The sequence below is a fragment of the Nomia melanderi genome, chromosome 7, assembly GCF_051020985.1.
Source record: "Nomia melanderi isolate GNS246 chromosome 7, iyNomMela1, whole genome shotgun sequence".
Taxonomy (NCBI): Eukaryota; Metazoa; Arthropoda; class Insecta; order Hymenoptera; family Halictidae; genus Nomia; species Nomia melanderi.
Genome location: NC_135005.1, coordinates 6,474,394 through 6,494,010, shown reverse-complemented (window position 1 = coordinate 6,494,010; position 19,617 = coordinate 6,474,394). Strand labels below are relative to the sequence as shown.

The window sequence follows — 19,617 nt, the reverse complement described above, 5'->3', positions numbered from 1 at the left end:
CATTTTACACAATTCATAAAAGGAACAATCTATAAATAATTTGTATTGTAAGCTTATAGCCTCTTTGTAATTTGGTTTCACGAATATTGGCAACAGTGAATAAACGCTGTGCGGGGTTTCCATAACCGAACGCACGGACAACGACAGCCATTCCGGGATACGCTTAGAAGAGAAAGCGTTTGGCGTTCTTTGGAAAAGAAAATTTCTTTTTACCGCGTTATAATTTGTTTACAACGTCTATAGTCAACATTCTTCTTATGAGATCTGCTGGGTTTACATAGTAAGTTCGGTAAGTTAAATATTTTGGTTTGTTTCTCAAATATTTCCACTCAACATTATAATGTCTCTCGAAAATGGCGAACTGGGTAATACAACGTAGAACGGAGTCGTTTCCTACTCTTCAGATTTTACCGACCTCGAAGTATAATATTTATTGTAAATAAAGTTTCGTAGATCATGTATACTTTTAAAGTTTTTTTTTTGTTTTCAACACATTTTTCATGTTTCAAAAGTATTGATAGATCGATACAGTTTTATTGTATATATCAGAACGCTCCGTGAGTCATTAGCCTTTACTGTATTGATTATCAACATTGTGAAATGAAATGTAAATATTAACGTTATTGTTCACGTTGTTTTTATGAAATATTATTGCTTTTTATTCATTAAACATTAAGAATTAAAATATAAGAAACATTTATCAGATAACATTCATCGTTATCACATAATTAATTCACTTTTAATTTGATATTATTTCTGTTTCTATTAAAATATCGTATTTACAATATATATTAAACAAATAATATAGATTTAATTTGTTGAACAAAAATTTAAAGCCGCATACATACAAAGCAATATAATTCTATGATTTAGATTAAATTATACTTCATTAAACTTTAATTAAATTGATGCTTAATGTTTTTTTTTATAGTTACAGTTTGCTATTGTTAATAAGAGGTTTTAGGTATAGTGTGGCAAAAATGGTGTGTGTTGCAGGATCTTAGGCAACTCAGTGTGTGTAGGTGTCAAGATCAGGCATCAACAATCATCAGTGGACTTTTGTACAATGACATGGTGCAGTTGACTCCTTTTCTGCTTCTCCATTTTATTGTCCTTTGCTGATGGACTGTTTGCTGCTTGGTCGTCTTTATTCTCGTCAACTTCTTATCTTTCATCGTACGTTTTAACTGAGGGTGAAGAAGGAAGAAATTTCTCGAGTGTCTAAAGCCGAAGGTAATACTTCATAAGTAATGTAATAAAACTTAGCTCATAATTCTGGAGGGAAGTGTTGTGATTTTACTGCAGGCTGATTTAGTTCTTCATTATATTGAAATGATGTTCCAAAGTGATCATCGAAGTCTAAGAACCGTCTCATATTTACATTTCATGCAAAATATCACATTTTTTTCATTATCTGTTCACATTATCAGGGACTGGTAAGTAATTAATAAAATTGCGCCAACAGGAATAATAAAGAAAATGGAAATGATATATAACATAGAAATGAAGAACATTCTTCATATTTTGCATGATTGTCTATTATGTTCTTCATTCTCTAGTATTAATCTTGAGTATACCCTGACAACGTAAACTTACCTTAACACGAGTGAAAACTAAATAACTTTTGCGAGATACGCATATCATAAAATTTAACAGTAGTGAATATCAGAATTCATATTTAAAAAGTAAGAGTTACTTTAAAGTATGACATTCTTCATGTAAACCTTCAAATCTTTACGTATCAATTAAAAATTTAATATTATTGTAGAAGATCATAATCATGGATTCTGCTTATGATTACATAAGAGATTATGTTCTAAGTATGTATTTGATATCTTCAAAATGTACCATAATCTGATTGTTTGTGTTGAACCTTTATTTTATGGTAAACAATACAACATGATCATACATTTAGAAGTCGTTTAGAATGCAGCAACTATGATTATTTGATTCATTTATTATGCACAAAATGAAGGTAAGTTTATTTATAGTCAAAGGAACTTTGTACAATTGAAAGATACAAATATTTTGCAAAGTTCAAACCATTATGAAACCATCTACTTCTTGTCTTTAAAAAATGACTTGGTTCTATAAATTAGAACATTTGTTAGGATATTAAAGCCATTTATAATAGTCCAGAGTCAGATAAAATCCGTTATTAGTTTATATTTATTAAATAAACCGAATTATTGATTGATCTTATTCTGTTATTAAGTATAAATTGATAAAAAGAGATAGTTAAAAGATACAAACTAAAAGAAACCAGCTAGTGTAGATGTAGTCTGTGGTTTTTGTTGGGCGTTCGGGTAAACAAGTTAAGAGCATTTAAAAAAAGAACTGAGGAATATTAAAGTGAGATATCTGCAGTCTCACAACTCTTCTTTGAGGTCCTTGAGAGCTGGGAGTCATCGCCTTCTCAATCGAGTGCCTTTCTGTTGCATGTTCTACGTGGACACAGTGGTCATCGAATAACTCAACAAAGTTCTCTGAACGCTCTATTCTTCCTGTTGCATACAGTGCACTAACTTGCAGAGTGCAATTACTTTTCCTTCCGTTTCCATGCGATAAGTCTAACGATACTAAAACGGTATAAAACATCAAAAACCATTGGTGCATTAATCTCGCGCATAAATCTCTATAAATGAAAGTTACTCTATTCGTCTGCTTATCTTAAAACAGTTAAACAAATTAATCATAAACCGACAAAAATATCTAAATACTATTTTGAATTTTTAAATGACAAAACATAAAGCATGCGTAAATACTTATCCTGAGATAATGTACTCAGGCTCCTGTTTCTAGTCACGTTACACGGTACCATGTCTTATATAACCATTTCCTTACATTACAAGAAGTGTTGAGATTGGTGCTGAACGACGGGGAAAACGAATGGATTGAACGTACATATGGACAACTGCAATCTATCAGTTACCTTCTGTCTACACAGTGTACACCCTGTTACGTACTTCCGCCATCGCACTCATCTATGCGGTCTCTGTCGGTGCATATCGGATTGATCGTGCAACACCAAGCGTTACCGCTATCGCTATATCTGGGAGTGGATATGATAACACGTTTCCATCTAATCATTTAATACTTCCTAGCCACGTACTTCTATCGACCAAGAACAAAGCCCCGAACGGACCCTTTGATAGGATCAAGTCCACGTGTTCGCGTCACTGTAAGCGGAAAGATGATTAAATTATAGCTAGACCAAAAGTCAATTGGTTGCCCAAGCTCGCTAAGAAACTCTTTAAAACTCCCCACCAAATTGTCGTTCGTCAACTTCTCAAAGGATGTCGCATAGAATTTGAACAATGTAGTGTATACTGCTAACGATTGCCGGAGGTAGAGGAGCGGAAACGAAATGTTTTCCAGTCGAAAATGGAAGTGGCAGCCCTATCAGTTGCTCAGTGCAAGCGGAGGTTTCTGAAACCGCTTTTCAGTCGTTCGAAACTTCTTTTGCTTTGCTGGTCCACGGAACGATACGCACGTTTCGTCACGGGAATCATCGAATCTGTTGTAGTCGACAACTGTGTCTCGCTGAAAACACCGGTTCGAAGACAAATTCAGTAGAAGATTGACGACTTGACTGCGGATGTTTTCCATTTGAATTGACAATTTTAAAATTATTTTAGAAAAACACAAGTCTAACAACTAATGTCGTTACCGTGAAAATACCATGAAAAACGTCTCGAATTCCATTTAAATGTATGACTCCATTGCGTAAAAATAATTGAATGCATACAATGCGCAATTAGCTAATGATCATTTCATGACTCCTGTGTATTCTTTGTCTCATCTTTGAAAACGACAAGTTCCGGGCTGATAATCAATATGAATCAATAATGTCTATTAGACATTGAAATATTAACACGTTCACGATCCGCAATCTATAACTACAGTAGTGCCTCGTTAACTGTCATGATAACCACCTTATTGATCACGTGGTTGCTTCCTACTGGCCAGGGTCAATTCTTACGCAGGCGATCGATTTGCAGTGGTGCTCGCTTACTGGTCGCATTTTGTCCTCATTATTATGTAGCAACATAAATCTGTTAAACATAAAACCTTAACAATTCTCACTAGCCTTCACTCAATGGCCAGAGCTGAATAAAAGAAATGAAACTATCAATAAGAAGGTTACAAACCAGCGACAAATAAGCGGGCACTGCTGTAGTCCTAAATTTTAAATCGAACGTAAAGAATTCTCTCTAAATCAACGAACAAATCGAGAACGGGGACCCATCTCCACGCTGGTTCAACGAACATTTTCCATGCTTCGCACTTGAGCATCCACCTGCCCCGGTAAATTGCTGCTGACCGGCCAGAAACAGGCGACAGTTAGCGAGGCGCTCGTGTTGATCCATGCCGTTCGTAACACACACCGTTCACGCGGAAACTGCACGAATTATTCGCGTGACTGACACCACGAGCCGTGATCAGCGCAATTCCGTCTTTGTTTTCTGAAGCAACGCAACGTTAGCCTCGGAAACGCTTTCAGGTCAACCGTACTGCCGACCATTGACTCGAATTCGTGGGTCAGCGGAATGTGAACGTGTTAAGAAAGGTGAGTGCAAAAGAAGTTTGGAACCCCAAGACTGTTTTGCGTATAGGAAAACAAAGGGAGAGAGTGAGCGAGCGAACGGGAGAAAGAATCTGTGAGCGTGTGCGAAAGAAAGATGACTATCGTGCAATGCGTCTCGGTCATCCAGAATGTTTGACCAGCCGCGGGTTCGGATCGGCCGCATAAAAGCCTGCCGATCAGAACCAATCGCCGCGTCCTCTTGTTCTTGCCTCTTTTGCGCTTGAGCTGAATGCGGCCGGCTATCTTTGGAATAATTTTTGGAAACAACGCGTCGACCACCACCTTTCATCCCCACTCCACCTCCCCTTTGCTTCGGTTAATCCGAAAAAGATGCGGAAAAATCTTGTATCTGAAGCTGGACCTTGCGCCATAAGGTCAAGGCGTTTGGAACCAATGATGCCCCGATATATATGCGTGTGTGTATACACATGGAATTCGAACGCGCGGACGCTGAAAAAGAGCTCCACCGTAGCCGGCAGTAAACCCTTTCGAAAGAAGAGAAACTTTAAGGAATTTGGATAGTTCGCGAACGAGCTGGTTGCTTGGATGTCGCTAGTTCGAGCATGTATGATGACTCTGCGATCCTAGTAGTCCCTTGGCTTCACGATCACCGCCGTGCCTCCTCAAAAGGGGACACGAGCGGTTGATCTCGATCGTAAACGCGCTTCGAGTTGGTCAGCTCTAATTTAGGCGCTAGTGCTGTTGGTGGTCACCTCTCGCCACCCTTTTTTTGCTCTCCGCTGCTACCCCAAACCCTCGACTAAACGTACTTGCTCTCGGCCTCGCTTCGATTTCACCAGTGCTGAGGAAGATATTTCATGTTCCGTGGCTTTCGGGAGGAATTTGGATACTGTTTATTTAATTTGATTTTTCTTTTATCATTTTACTGGAAGCTTAAACGGTCTTTTGGAAAATTAGGAAATATAGCTACGAGTCCAAAGATGGTTGCTGAGAGCGCTTGTCGTTAACAAAGTGATGCGAATTGTAAATATTTATTTTGGAAGAACATAATCAGAGGTATTTGTTATTTCGACGGAGAGATGTGCAAATAATTAGACCGTGTTTCCGAGATTGGACAATCCTTCCACGGTTTAAGAGATGGAAAACAAGTCAACGATCTTTAGGCTTAATTGATTAATTGAACGTGTACGCTCTATTAAAAACATTTATGATTTATCGCGAGGATTGTAAATCCTTGTATTTGGAAATATTCTATTTAAATAGGAGGCTGAATAAACAGGAGAACAATGTATTAGGCGAAAGTTCAGCTAAATAGGATATTTTCCTTTTTATTGCATTTAGGTTGATATTAATGAACAACTATGCATATAGTAAATAGTTCTTATTTTTTATTTTTTCGCGCATTAAATATACGTTCTACACATTTTATAAAAATCAATCATTTGAAAAATATGCCTACAATATTACATTGGTTTTTGTATATAAAAGAATCATTCGTTCTTACGGCTGATAATTGAACCTAGTGATATTGGATTAAATGAATGGTATTCGAATGAATATTAATTTATTCGCTAGGTGATAAACAGTCGCGTTAGGAAGAATTTCTATTTTGTTATACAATTCTGATAATACGTGCGCGCCCCAACCCTTTCGGAGTGTCGATCCACCCGGCTACATCCTGGACGCACCGCTTGGAACCTGAGGAAAACGGACTTACGTATCGTCCCGGCAATATCGCCGTCGTGGTTTTGTCAGTGGGACCGGAAATTACGTTTCGATCGAGTGGCGTTCGCAATAATCCGCCTTCTCGAGTCTCGAAATGTTTTTGTCGGTGGACTGTTGATTATGACTATGTGAAATCGCATCGTTACTTATTGATCTATAAAATAGGATGTGGAATTTTTAAATTTTCAGTTTTCGATTCATTAGGATCAAAAGTTACTATTATACTATTATTAACCGTTTAAGTTCCACGTGTCTTTGCTGTTTTCCCGTCCAAAGGCGCCAAGGAGCGCTTTTTCGTTTGTCTTATCCCCTCTCCAAAAGTGCCAAGCGGCGCGATAGCGCTTGTCTTATTCTCTGATTAATGATATTTGCATCCAAATGTTCGACTGAAATTAAAATTCGTTCTTTTACCAGCTGCCTCATTCTTTTACTTTTACCTAAAATGGAATGGTAACCGTAAAGTCGCGCATTGACGGAAACCGAGCGTGTCGCGGTTATCGGCTTCGCAGCCTAGAGCGCTGGCATTGTTCGAGCGACACAGAAGAAGCGCAAAATCGCTCCTTGGCACTCAAACGGTTAATATTATTATGAATATTAATATACTATTATTTGTATCATAATATTAGGATCAAAAAAGTTTCATCTCAATTTGCGTGAAAGTGCATTGGGAACTTTAAACATCCTCGCATACGATGGAATATATTTAATTGGAACCGTTTAGTTCACAAGTATCGGGAAAATTCATTACTTTCGTAGGTAACGTCCACTTCATAATACTCGAATATCATAATTCACTCGGAACGCTTTATCCTATCGTTTATCAGTGTTCAGCGTGTCGATAATACATATTTACTTTCGTTCTAAAGGGGTTACACTATGTTCGCGACATCAAATTCTTTTTTTTTTACTTTGATGAAGCGTCTTTACTCTTAAAATTGTTTATTTTTGCAATAATGGCTACTAATATCGTATCTAAAACTTCTTAGGATATTAAATTGGCTCAAAGTTTATTATAGAAAACGAAGCGTGTAATGTTTCTGCCTTTATAAATTTAAAGGTATTACATGAATGAGTCCAAATAAAAATTCATGCGAAGTGAACAAAGTGCATCGTGCACAGTATAAAAAAATGAATACATAAAATTTTAAACCTGTTTCTTATAATACTTTTTTATTCCAATATGAACCATCACTGAAAAACCGTTTAATTTTAATGAAGTTCTTATGGTATGATCTATGGTTCATCTTTTGTTTTTAATTGGCTCTAAAGATACTAAAAAACAACCGGTAACCAAACGCAACAATTATTTTCAATTTTATCAACCTTAATAAAATCCTCATATTTTCATGATTACCTATATATCACGTGATACTTTCAAAACTAACTCCCCAGATTTGCGAATACCGCGTGTCAAGCAAATCAGGCGCAATAAACATAAATTTTCGCCTCAGAAAAAAGAAGAATCACTTCTGTAAACCACGCAGGAAGCCCTATTACATAAAGAAACTCGCGTAAATACCGCACGTCTCGATCGATCCAAGGTCCCGCAACCTTTTAACACATTCGCAGTCGATGACGTAATAATACGCGTCTGAATAAATACCAAATAGACATTGTTGACGCACCACTACACTTTTTCCTGTTTCTCCTCTAATGGATATCTCAAACATTGACAGTTTTAACCTTACCCTCGGTTAGACCGCTGCCGAAATGAATTTCTTTCGGATTCAAGTCTCAAGCAGCCTGACCGACTTCCATTTTCATTTAATTAACGCGAACGTCGCGAAGTTCAGCCGTGAAGTATTGAATTTTATAAAATTATACTCATTAACGGCCACGAATTCGTTGATCAATGATGAACCATCGCACAGCGGAAGTCGCATGATTCGAGCGTGCGTTTCGTAAGAACGGAGGCCGTCGTTATCGTCGGCCAGAATCCTGCTCGCGATTGGATTGATTTACATTCGAAGAGGCGGGCTAACAATGGCGGTTTTATTGATAGCGATCGTCGCAACGTGGGAGGACGATGATCTGTGCGCTCGGCGAGATAGCCTGCGAGGTTACACGGGCGACAAGTTGCTAGTCTCGCCCCGCGAGGATCTGACACAAGAGACATCCGGATAATGAGCGGTCTTTCCGTGGAAGAATTTCATTTTGACCTGCGCACGCGATTCGATTCGTCTTTTTCTTCAAGTCAACGAATATTCTTGTGAATTTTTCAGAAATTACTGCACAAAACAGACATACCGATATTAGAACGATTATCGAATAGATAAACGCTGCGATAGATTGTGAAATTATTGAAAGTTTCGAATAAACATACCCTAAGGATAACTCAAATTTAACGAATCGTAGTTACGGTAGTAGGAGGCAACAACTGGTACGCTCGTTTCTTTATGAGAAATCGTTGATACTATAGGCTTATGAATTTTTTAACCATGCATTGAGGTTAGCGCGTTTGGGAATTAAATTTGCATGAATGTATTTATACCTCATGGATTAGGTAAATGAGAAGTTTCTTTTGTTTCGAAGTGTAGTCAACGGTTACCTGGAAATTCTCTTTTATTGCTTCGAATGATCTAGGTATAGCAATGTTTAAGACATTTTTTGTATCGATTGTTTTATTCGGTTGAGGAATCGATAATTTTTTCAGTGTAAAATCTGTTTCGCCTCTTTGTTTCCTATGAAGCTCAAAGATCCATGATTCGTTTAAAATCTGTCCGACGTGAATGGATCCGGCATATTTCGACTCATCGAAATAATTTACGAAATTCGCGTGATTTTACGACGGTTTTAATAGACGGACGAGAAGTTATAGTGCTGGTGTCGGCACGTTTGTTTTATTAAGCGATAAAGTTCATGGATTTATTGCCGTTAGATCAATGGAAGAATTCGGGGGATTGCGTTGAAATAATAAATAGTTATGCATGCTGTAGCTAGCCGTACCTGCTGACGGTATGAATTTTTGATCGATCATGGCGGCCGACTCGTTTTCGAGGGGAACAATTCACATCGAAAACGTGTGTAGTCTCATTAATCATTGGAAACCAGACGTTCTCGACGATTATGTTCCTGTCTGGTGATGTCTGGGTCGGCTAAGACCCTTGAGCATCAATCTTTCCGCATATAGTTTCTTTGATACACGTCGATCAATTTTTATACCTGATATAAACGATTGTCAACTGCAGTTAGGAAATGAATGAAGTTTCTTAAAAATTGAGTCAATGTGGACCCATGCGCCGCTGTTTTATTGATCATTATCGATATAGTGTTGAAAGCTGAAATTGTTCCATAAGAGTTTCAAACTTTTTATTTTACAATTACTGAAATTATGGAGGTATTTCTCTAGATAATAAATAAATTACTTTTATAATTTCTGCGAGAAATTTAATAAGCTGGTAATTTCAACCACTTGATGGCTTCAATAGTGAAAGGCTATTACATAAAACTTTCTTTTAACAATAATTTCATTAAATGCAACAATCTTAAACATGCCATTGATCACGATTAAACCAATAAACGATAATTGTTAATCGATAGATGATAAAGAAAATTCTTACAAATAGAATTTTTACTCGTCCATCCGACGTGTATCGACTAATCACCACCATCCAACCGGTTCGTCTTTTTAATTGCTCACATTAGAGCCGATTTGACGATAAGGAGAATTCTTAAAAATAGAATTTTTTCTCATCCGTCGTATCGACTTATTACCACCATCTAACCGCTCCGCCCTCTTAATTGCTTACATTAGAGCTGATTTGAGGATAAAGTCCTGCGGGATATCGTTGCGTCAGCGACGACCAGACACGCATCGCGAAGTATCTAGAAACAATTACACGATCGAGGTCGCGTTTACCGCGATTTACGCCGACAAGCATCTTTGTCGGAACGATCCTTTGGTTTCCGGTACGAATTACTCGTAACTGGGACGGCGTGCACCGCTTCGGGCCACGTCGGACCTGGAAATCTGTATGCGGTGCAATAAAAATCCACGCGCGAACGTTGCTAAGCCTGAAATACTGGTAAAACAATGCCGCGGTGGTAAATACGGCGCAGAGAACAAGCCTGGCCTCGTTACCGCTATTTCTGGAGGAAGTTGCTAAACGCCCAACGCGTCGGAGGCGTCCTTGAAACGCGAACAACGCGAGAGAAACTGAATAGAGAGCTGAAATTGTAGAAACGTCTGACGTGAATAAATAATATAAAATATTAATTCGAAGGCTCAATAAAATATAATCGAAAAGAATTCGCAGTTTGTTTGGTTCACCGTCTTTAGAGGATGTTTCTCGAAACTAAAATGGATATGTCGTTCAGGTGTAGAGGATGTGGAGTTTCAAATATAAAGGGTAGAAAAAATGAATGTTTGGTAGAAAGTGAAATAAAATGCTATAATAATGAGTATAATTTGAAAACGAATGTTCAAAAGAGCGGGCTTACTTAATAGTAAAGCAGTTAATTGGAGATGCTAATAATATAAGTGTTAATAGTATATAGTTTCGGGAAGACACTGTTATTCGGAAAATTGAACGATTGTCCGAAAAGGGTCGTTAGCGTACGACCAGTTCAATCATAAGTATGTAAGGAAATAGTATATAATAATATATACGTGAATATATAATAATTAACAATATAATATAGTATATTTATGCATTTTAAAGTAAATAAAGAAATGAAAACAGTACGATAAATGGCTTTTCTTCTTTATGGACCCCGATCCGAATCAATTCGGCTCAAGTTTTAAAACACTCTGGACCAGCGGAGATTTCCTCGATCCCCGGTGTTAATACGAATCGTTCGGCTCGGTTGCAGATCCCGTCGAGTAATCGTCGACAATGAGCGTCATAATCAGACTACAAAACTTGGCATGGTCCGCCAATGCGCTGGACATTCGCCAATTTTTCAGAGGGCTGAGCATACCAGAAGGAGGTGTCCACATCGTCGGCGGCGAGCTGGGTGACGCGTTCATAGCGTTCAGGTAATCAAACGAATCTACTAATAGTCGGCTGGGTCCGTACGCAAAACTACTATCGCGCCCCCTTTTCGCGTCGCTTCTCCGAAACCGCGCGTCCCGGCAATTTTCTTGCCCCATGTTCGATCGTTAAACGCGGATGGGAGACGTTCGGATCCCTTCTGCGCGGTTCGTTGCTCCATATCGTGGCGCAACAAGTGGTTATTCCTTTGATGTCGCGTTTGTATTGCTGAATCGCATTTCATTCGCGGAGAGCTCGCGCATCTTTATTATTTTAGGCAAACTTAATAATCGCAAAAGTAGAACGAAAACATAATAAATTTTAGAGGAATTGATTTTTCAAGATTTTTTAAAAGCACATAAACTTAGAATTCGAGTAGTCTTCATTTGCTGTGGTGTCTTGGGGGCTTTCCAACATTTTATTTACATTTTAGGGTAAATCAGTATCTGTACTGTGAAGCTATTCATTTATGAGATATTTGGTTGTTCGAATATCTAAGCTTTCCGAATGAATAAAATTTGTTTATCGAACGCCTTCAGTTTTAAACTATGACGCGCAAGTTAACGATTTTGGATACAATAACTGAACAGTGAGCCAAGAAACAGAAGCAGGAACTTGGATCCACCGTCACGCACTTAGCATCGTGTCTTGTATTCAACGTTGTTCCGCATACGAAGCGTTCCGCGGTAGTTAGCTTCCTGGAAGTCATGATTTTCCCATAATCACAACTGCGCGGAGTAATTTGTAGTCGCGAGGGCAACCGCGGGGTCATCGTCGAAGTTTTTAGCACCCAGCACAGGAATAACTCTGGCGAGAATCGTCTTCTCTCAGATCCTCTATCGAATAGCTAAATAATCTGACCCGGGAATCCTTGAAAAATCTGCAGATCCGATAGAATACTAACATACAATCTCTCACTCTTTTCAAACATTGTTCTTGCGTTTTATCTAACATAATTTTTAAATAAAGAAAAACAAATAGTACTCAAGCATCAGAAACCATACTTAAGCTATTTCGAGTTTCCCATGTCTAATTCCTCTGCAAATTGCAGTACCGACGAGGATGCCCGGCAGGCGATGATGCACGATGGCGGTAAGATCAAGGAAATGAAGATCAAGCTGCTATTGAGTTCTCGCACAGAGATGCAGAAGGTGATCGAGGCCGCGAGGCAGCAAACCCTAAGCCTACAGTCGTTCATGCAGACGGCGCCAGTTGCTGTGGCGCCGGTAGTGCCGAAACCCGGATCTCCGAGTGACAGAAGAGAAAAGGACAAAGACAACGATAGTGAATCGAGTAAGGACCGCAAGGACAGACGGGATAGGTCACGGTCGCGGGACAGATCACGGTCTCGGGACCGAGACAGGGATCGAGATAGGCGTGACAGAGATAGGGGTAGGGACCGTAGGCGTCGGGACAGGAGCAGATCGCGGGATAGAGAGCGGGATAGGCGGGACAGGCGTCGTAGACGCGACAGGTCGAGATCTAGGGACCGCACGCGATCCAGGGACAGAGATACGAAGCGCAATTCTACGGGAGAACGTCGCAAAGAAACAAATGACGATGACAATAACGACGTAGTGTGCGTAGGACAATTTCACAAAGACAAGCCAGTGACCGGTGCGAAGAAGTCGCTAGAAAATGGTATCTGGGAAGTCCCACCACAGACGCAGATGCAGGCGGCCATGTTGGCGCCTGGTATTTTAGGTGCTGGGGTCGCGGCTCTGGCACAAGATGGCGAGACGCGTGCTATGAGCTTCAGCAGCTCAGTGATCGGTCAACAATCGATGCTCCAACAGAATCAATTCTCGATGAATGGGATAAACGGGGTGAGCAGTCTAATGCAGTCGCACGTTCAGACCCTAAGTCACACGGTTGGCATGAACTCGATCGCGACGAACATTGGCAGCTCCAGTTTGCCTAGCCTAACCAGCGGTGTGACTACGCTTAATCGCACCAAGGAATCGTGGAGTCAGGGCGAGCAAGGCAGACTGGACCAAACCAGGTTTCCGGGCAGAACCGGACAATTCGGCACGGAGATTTACAGCGCGAACGGATCCATGAACTATCGGCCTGGGATCAGACCAAACAATCCGTTCTTAAGCAAGGTGCAGGAACTGGAGGGTCGTCGCAACCCACACGCGTTCCAGGCGAACAACGCTCAATACGGTTTCGATAACGAGAGACAGAGCAGCGGTCGCGGCTCGAACAATAGCTCCTCAAGATTCTCTGGAGAGAGCAAGAGTAGTAGTGGAAGCAGCGGTAGCGGCCATTGCGTAGAGGTACGCAATATGCCACTAAGCGCTACGTACAACGACGTGCGTCACGCTTTCCAAGGTATCTACATTAGGAAAGACGGTTTGAAGCTAATCAACGATAATCATGGGAACCGCGTCGGCATCGCGTACGTGAAGTTCAGCAAGGCTGAGGGCAAAGAACTAGCCCTCAGCACATCTAGATACGTTCGCGGGTCTGAGGTTGAGATACTCCATCTCGATGAAAGTTTATTTGACAAAGCAGTGGACTCGTACTCGCCGGAGAAGGATAGGGAGGACGGCATCGACGACGTAAGATCTTCCGCGTGCATCGTCTTGACCGATCTGCCATCCTTCACCAAGGAGATGGACATCGCGAAACTCTTTCATGACTGGAAGATCAACGACTTGTTCATCACCAGCACCAAGGAGACCGGCAACGTGCAGGCATACGTGCAGTTCGCTAGAATAGAGGATGCAAAAGCCTCGGTGAACACGCCCTTAAAGATTGGTAACAAGCCGGTCACAGCAACCGCTATCACGGAGGAGAAGTTTGCACAGGCGAAGCGTGATCACGAACAGAACAGCATGAGTCAGACCGCTGGCTCCGACTGTGTGATCATGCGCGGATTGCCCTTTCAGACCATCGATCGCGACATCCTCGATTTCTTTTCGGACATCGGCATCGTGCCCCATCGAATACACATGTTGCTAAACCAAAGCGGCAAACCGGCCGGTGAGTGTTTCTGCGAGTTCGACACAACCGACGAAGCACTTCGGGCCACCGCGAAAAACGGCTTACCTTTTGGTAAAAACGTACCGACCATAGAGTTAGTGCCCCGAGCGAAGATGCTGGAAACTCTTGGCATGGTCGACCCGCAGATTATGGAGACCCAACAACAGCATTTCCCGCCTCTTCAGGAACAACGACCACGCTTCGCTGGACCTATAAATCATCTGCCACGTTTCGGTAACACAGGTTTCGGACCTAGATGTCCTCCAGGTCTGATGGGTATACCGAGACACTTACTCGGTAGACATCCAGGTTCTATGGACTATGTTGAGGGTTTTGGTAAACCTGGCTGCGTACTGTCGTTGGAGAACGTTCCCTTTAAGGCAGACATCAACGAAATCATTGAATTCTTCGGTGACTTTGATGTGAAAAGGGAGAATGTGATTAGACGGTATAACGAGAGGGGAATGCCCACAGGGGATGCGAGGGTTGCGTTCGCATCGCCCAGCGAAGCACAGAGGGCACTTAGGGACCTAAAACACTGCAAGATGAGAGACCGCACTATATACATGAAGCTCGCGTGAGCAACCGATACAGACACAACTGAATCGCTTCCGAGGAAACACCGGACCAGCCGAGATACCGAAACAACGTGGCTGGAAAAGTGACTGATACACATCGATTATTTTATTACGGGAACAATATAAGAACGTTATAGTTCATCGAGCTGCAAGTTGAGGGATTTAGTACGTTTCGAGAAGAAAGGCAATCCCTCGTTGACAATGATGCTTGCACGACAAGACGCGTAACTCGATATATTTTTCTTCATTTCTTTTCTATTACTTTTTTATTTTTTTTTCCATTCTATAAAGTATGCTTCCCATAAATTAGCCGACTACTTACCTACAAGCTAAAACTTGTAACGAAAGAACGCAAAATAATGATAGAGAATGATATTAGTGTAAGATTCGATTCCGCGGTTTTTTCGAAAGGGATGAAGTGGAGTGAGCGGACAATTTCCTTTACTCCTGTGCAATTATAGTTTATAAGTAATCGGTTAACTTGTGAGAGGTGTATTGTAAACAGAGATCGCTTGTTTTCTCAAGACAATTTTGATTTCCCGGTCACTGATCTATTCTTATAGGCTGGACGATAAATTGAATTTGGGATTGATTCGGAACGAGCTTCTCGTGAAGCGTAATCACAGGTACCATTTTGCACTCGAGTTCGTTTCGATTTTGAACTCGAAGGTACCTTTGACCCTTGATTTTTTTTTATCACAGTTTAGGGTATATTTCAACAATAATGTTTATTTTTTCGTATCACGTGGCAATCGGAATAACTCTATGTTTTATCCCATCGATCATGAACTGAGTACGTTGTAATTATTCCCTCGTGTTCGTTAACTGATGCACGCGCAACACGAGCCGTTCTTTTCTACCGTAGATTTTCGTTCTAACACGTGACGCTCATTTGTTTCTTCATTCACGAGTTTTGCAATAAAAAGTACAATAAAACGCTCGTTGGATATCATTTTCGAGCGCTTTCACATCACTGACTCGATCGCAGGTAAAAACTTCAGCTGTTGTGCTCGTTTTCCGACATTTTCGCTAGAATATTGGCGTCTCGACAAGATGGCCGCGCTCACGAAACCATATCATGAAAGTGTTCAGCGTGTCGTTGTTTGAACATGGACGAAATATTACGGGTGTACATAGAAGAACAAAATCAACGAGTACCGACAGCAAAATTTCATCTGCGCTCGACTCGAAACAGCTCATTGGATGCGAAGATCGGCGGTAGAAAATTAAATACGGTGGGCGACAAGGGTGACGACACAGTCGCCATGTTTTCTACCAACAGTTATATATGTACATTACATATATCGCATCGGATCGATTTGTATATAGGTAATATGTATAGATAAAGACAAGTAACTATAGGCGATTATTGAATACAATACACTCCACGTTAAGTGTAAAATAATATTTATACGGTGAGTGTACGAATGGACTCCTAGGTGTACTTATTTGTTCATTTTACCGTAAGTTTCTGTTTAGCATAAGCACTTGAAGACTACAATAAATTTATATTTACATCGATCATTGAGTTATCCAGTTATTTCGTTATTTCCACGTGGCCTATTTTACAAACCGATGAAGTTACTTTTCATTTTATTCAAATTTATTTATTTTACATTTGTAATTAGAGATCTTTAACGATATTTGACTTTTTTTTTCTGCATATTGAAGAAGTGTAACTTTGCTTATTCATGTTTTTGAAATTATCTAGTAACCGCACTTCATATTTTATTTATACCATCAGTGTTTTGCTTCTATCTTGAGAAAACATGCAATGATGGAGAAGTTTAGAGTGCGATGAAAACTATTTTAAATTATGTTTCAACATTCGAAGATCCCTGAGTCCTACTTGCATGAAACTTGTATCAAGTCCTATGATTCTGACCTTGTCTATATTTGGTTTGACGTCGCCTGTATTCGGTCCCATGGGTCTGACCTCATCTATATCGTGTCCCACGAGTCTAAGGTCGTCTCTATTACGTCCCCTGGGTCTACAGTAGCTTGTATCGCGTTTTACGACACTGAAAGTCATTTGTAATGAGTCCCACAGATCTGAAGTCATCTACATTGTTTCCTATGACTGTAATATCCTCTATACGAAGTCCAGTGTACTCAGATCCAATACGCTTCTGTATAGCTCCATCTTTTTATTTCAAGCCTCATTAGTCGTTGGATTGTCCATTGTAAAAAGACATTGAAAAAGCATTTCCTTCCATTAGAGTATATTGTTTACATTAGACCTCTTTAAAAATAACTAAACAACACGTAATAATTAGATCTTCATAAAAACTAAATTGTCGCAAAATGATGCGTTTCATTAAAAAAATTGAAGTAATTTTCTTTTATTCGAGTGTATTATATTCCTTTTAAATGCATTATTAATTAAAATTAAGTGGAAGAAGATAATTATCGTGAGCTTCGTTATATAATAATCGTCAAAAGGATTAAATCGTGAGGCAGGATAAGTGAAAATTATGTCGCGGTTTAAATTGGCCCAATCCCGGCGCAATGTAATTCCATATCCGGCGTACGGTGGTCAAATTGAAGTCAAAATTATGCAAATGATCCGCGGCATTCCTTGAACTGGTTATTAGTGTCGCGTAACCCGTCAGGCGGGTTCTGTCGATTGCCGCAACGGTTAGATTGATCGCGGTTTTATTACCTGTCCAGATTTACATACAATAAATCTTCCGTGGAATTTAATCGAACCGCGACGAGCGCGATGGGAACGGAATCACGAATAAATTTGGTTACTCGTAATCCAAATTACTGTTCTCCTGTAGCAGCTTCCTGGCTCTTAGAGACAGGACCGTTCAGTTTGAATTACAGATCAGTCTGTGTCGCGAATACCATTTTTTATTCCCTGGATAGTTTCTTTTCGTCAGGGTTTTAATTGTCAATGGATTGTGGATTTTTATGCATCTATGGGAAATTTGGAAATGCTAATTGCAGGATACACGTGATTCGAAAAAATATATGAAGTATCCAAGACGAAATGATTTTTTCAGTGTTCATTGGGAAAAACAATTTTCCACTATAATTTGGTTTTTCTAATTATGTTCTTAACAATTTGAATTTGTATATTGATCTGCGATTTTTATAAATAATTGTTAATGGGATACTAACAAAATCCATAATATAATTTATTAATAAAGGATTTTCATCGTTGATCAAGCTTTAAATATGTAGATATTGAACCAATTTTGAAATAGCTCCGGCATTTCATCTCGCCCCATCGATAGCGCAAGGAATTTAGGAAATTCTAAACCCGCCGTCTAGTTATCTGCATTTCATCATCTGTCATTAAAGAACAGGTACACGATCACCGCACCGGTCCAAACGACAAAGTTGGATCTGGACCAGTGCATCGATCTGTCAGTTTCCTGGAAGTGACGAATGCAACAGAATTTACGTAGTGACTCGGTGCCAAGAATCTGTCTCAATGCAGACGGCGCCATCAGGAATCCTCGTGATATTTGATAAATACTCAAAGCTGTCTATTCTCATTCCTGTTCGTTTGGAATACTGAATCACAATTCCATTGAGTTTTAATTGTTGACCAGATATCATTAAAAGCTTAATAGTAATTTTTTACCTTCAAAAATATTGAAAAATCAAAGGGATTACGAGAGTAATGGGACGTACGGTCACCATTAACATCTTTTTGTAAAACTTACATAAAAATAAAAAAAGTGTTTGATTTATTAATCTATTATAACAAACTACGAAATATTTAAAAAAACTGCTAAAGTTGAAAATATTCCTTTCAACATTAAACTCAATGATGCACATATGTATCTAAAGTTTCAAAGCTATCGAAGATTAACCCCTTGCCCTACAATATCGTGTCAGACACGTGGTGAAGATTTTAAACAAAATTTAGCAAACATAAACATTACTCAACTCTTTCGAATCCAAATTAAATATTATTCTTCTGCTATGATTTATCATACTTTAGAGCAAACGTAGATATAGAATATGCCTACAATTTTTCTCCTTTCCCAATAAATTATTAATGATAAAATAATTGTATCGATCATGGTTATAATATAAATCATAAGGCAGGGGATTAACTTAATAACAAATTGATCAGGATGAGTAAAGAATTAAGAATTAAAACCTTGATTTTTTAAAGATATCTTATAAAAAAAGAATTTACATCTAATTTCTTATCTTCTGTTCCGTAATAGAAACTCTGTCAGCGTTTGATTGATATTCACTAAAAAGAGAGTAGAAAATGACACAACTTTCCTCGGGATCTGATAAAGTCTGTGTATCGTGCAATACGACAGGGCAGATCAAAGATATGAATCAAGCAAAGGAGCTTAAAGATGACAGGCCTCTGTCTTCATTACGTGGTCATTTTTTTCGCCGGTCGCCCGACTCGTTAACGACGTTGCCGCGTTCCTCGTGCCCACGAGTCGATCTTACTCGGTACAGACCGCGAAATCTCTCGCGCGAGGGAGTTACAACGATCCTAGGCGCGGACAACGGCTACAGAAATAGCCAGTGACTCAATATTTAGGCAGCACTGATTTGCCACAGTACATTTAGCGCGGGCATCCTCACGTGGGATCAAACCCACCTCCTCGCGATCGAAAATCGATAGCCCGTCGCTGGATCGATTTGGCTCCGAAGATCATTGGACCGTTGAACTCGAGGATAACGAAATAAAATCCAGAAATTATTAGGAATGAAAACGTGCATTAATTATTTTACTACTTTCCTAATCACCATACTTCTAACACTTATTTTATTGTGTCCTGAGATTTTGATATTAAGATATTTTCTAATGTAATACTCG

The 19,617-nt window shown here is 39.6% G+C and overlaps 1 protein-coding gene across 2 annotated transcripts; it reads left to right on the top strand.

Moving 5' to 3' along the window:
• The first annotated feature begins 87 nt into the window (after positions 1–87).
• Positions 88–16,337, top strand: LOC116424207 (uncharacterized). Of its 2 annotated transcripts, XM_031970300.2 has the most exons (4): positions 88–289; positions 997–1,233; positions 11,087–11,252; positions 12,299–16,337. In XM_031970300.2, exons 3-4 carry the CDS (start codon positions 11,110–11,112, stop codon positions 14,814–14,816), a joined length of 2,661 nt encoding a protein of 886 aa, XP_031826160.1. In that variant the 5' UTR covers positions 88–289; positions 997–1,233; positions 11,087–11,109; the 3' UTR covers positions 14,817–16,337. The 2 variants fall into 2 exon arrangements, 1 of the variants encoding a protein (XP_031826160.1); XR_012998896.1 differs by lacking the exons at positions 11,087–11,252; positions 12,299–16,337 and adding an exon at positions 1,769–2,154 and having other exon boundaries at positions 96–289; positions 997–1,685.
• The last annotated feature ends 3,280 nt before the right edge of the window (positions 16,338–19,617 follow it).

Bases quoted from the DNA above. Each gene is read 5' to 3' on its own strand.
- LOC116424207 (XM_031970300.2), top strand. From the start codon at position 11,110: ATGAGCGTCATAATCAGACTACAAAACTTGGCATGGTCCGCCAATGCG. The intron at 11,253-12,298 runs GTAATCAAACGA...TGCAAATTGCAG, and splicing joins GACGCGTTCATAGCGTTCAG to TACCGACGAGGATGCCCGGC.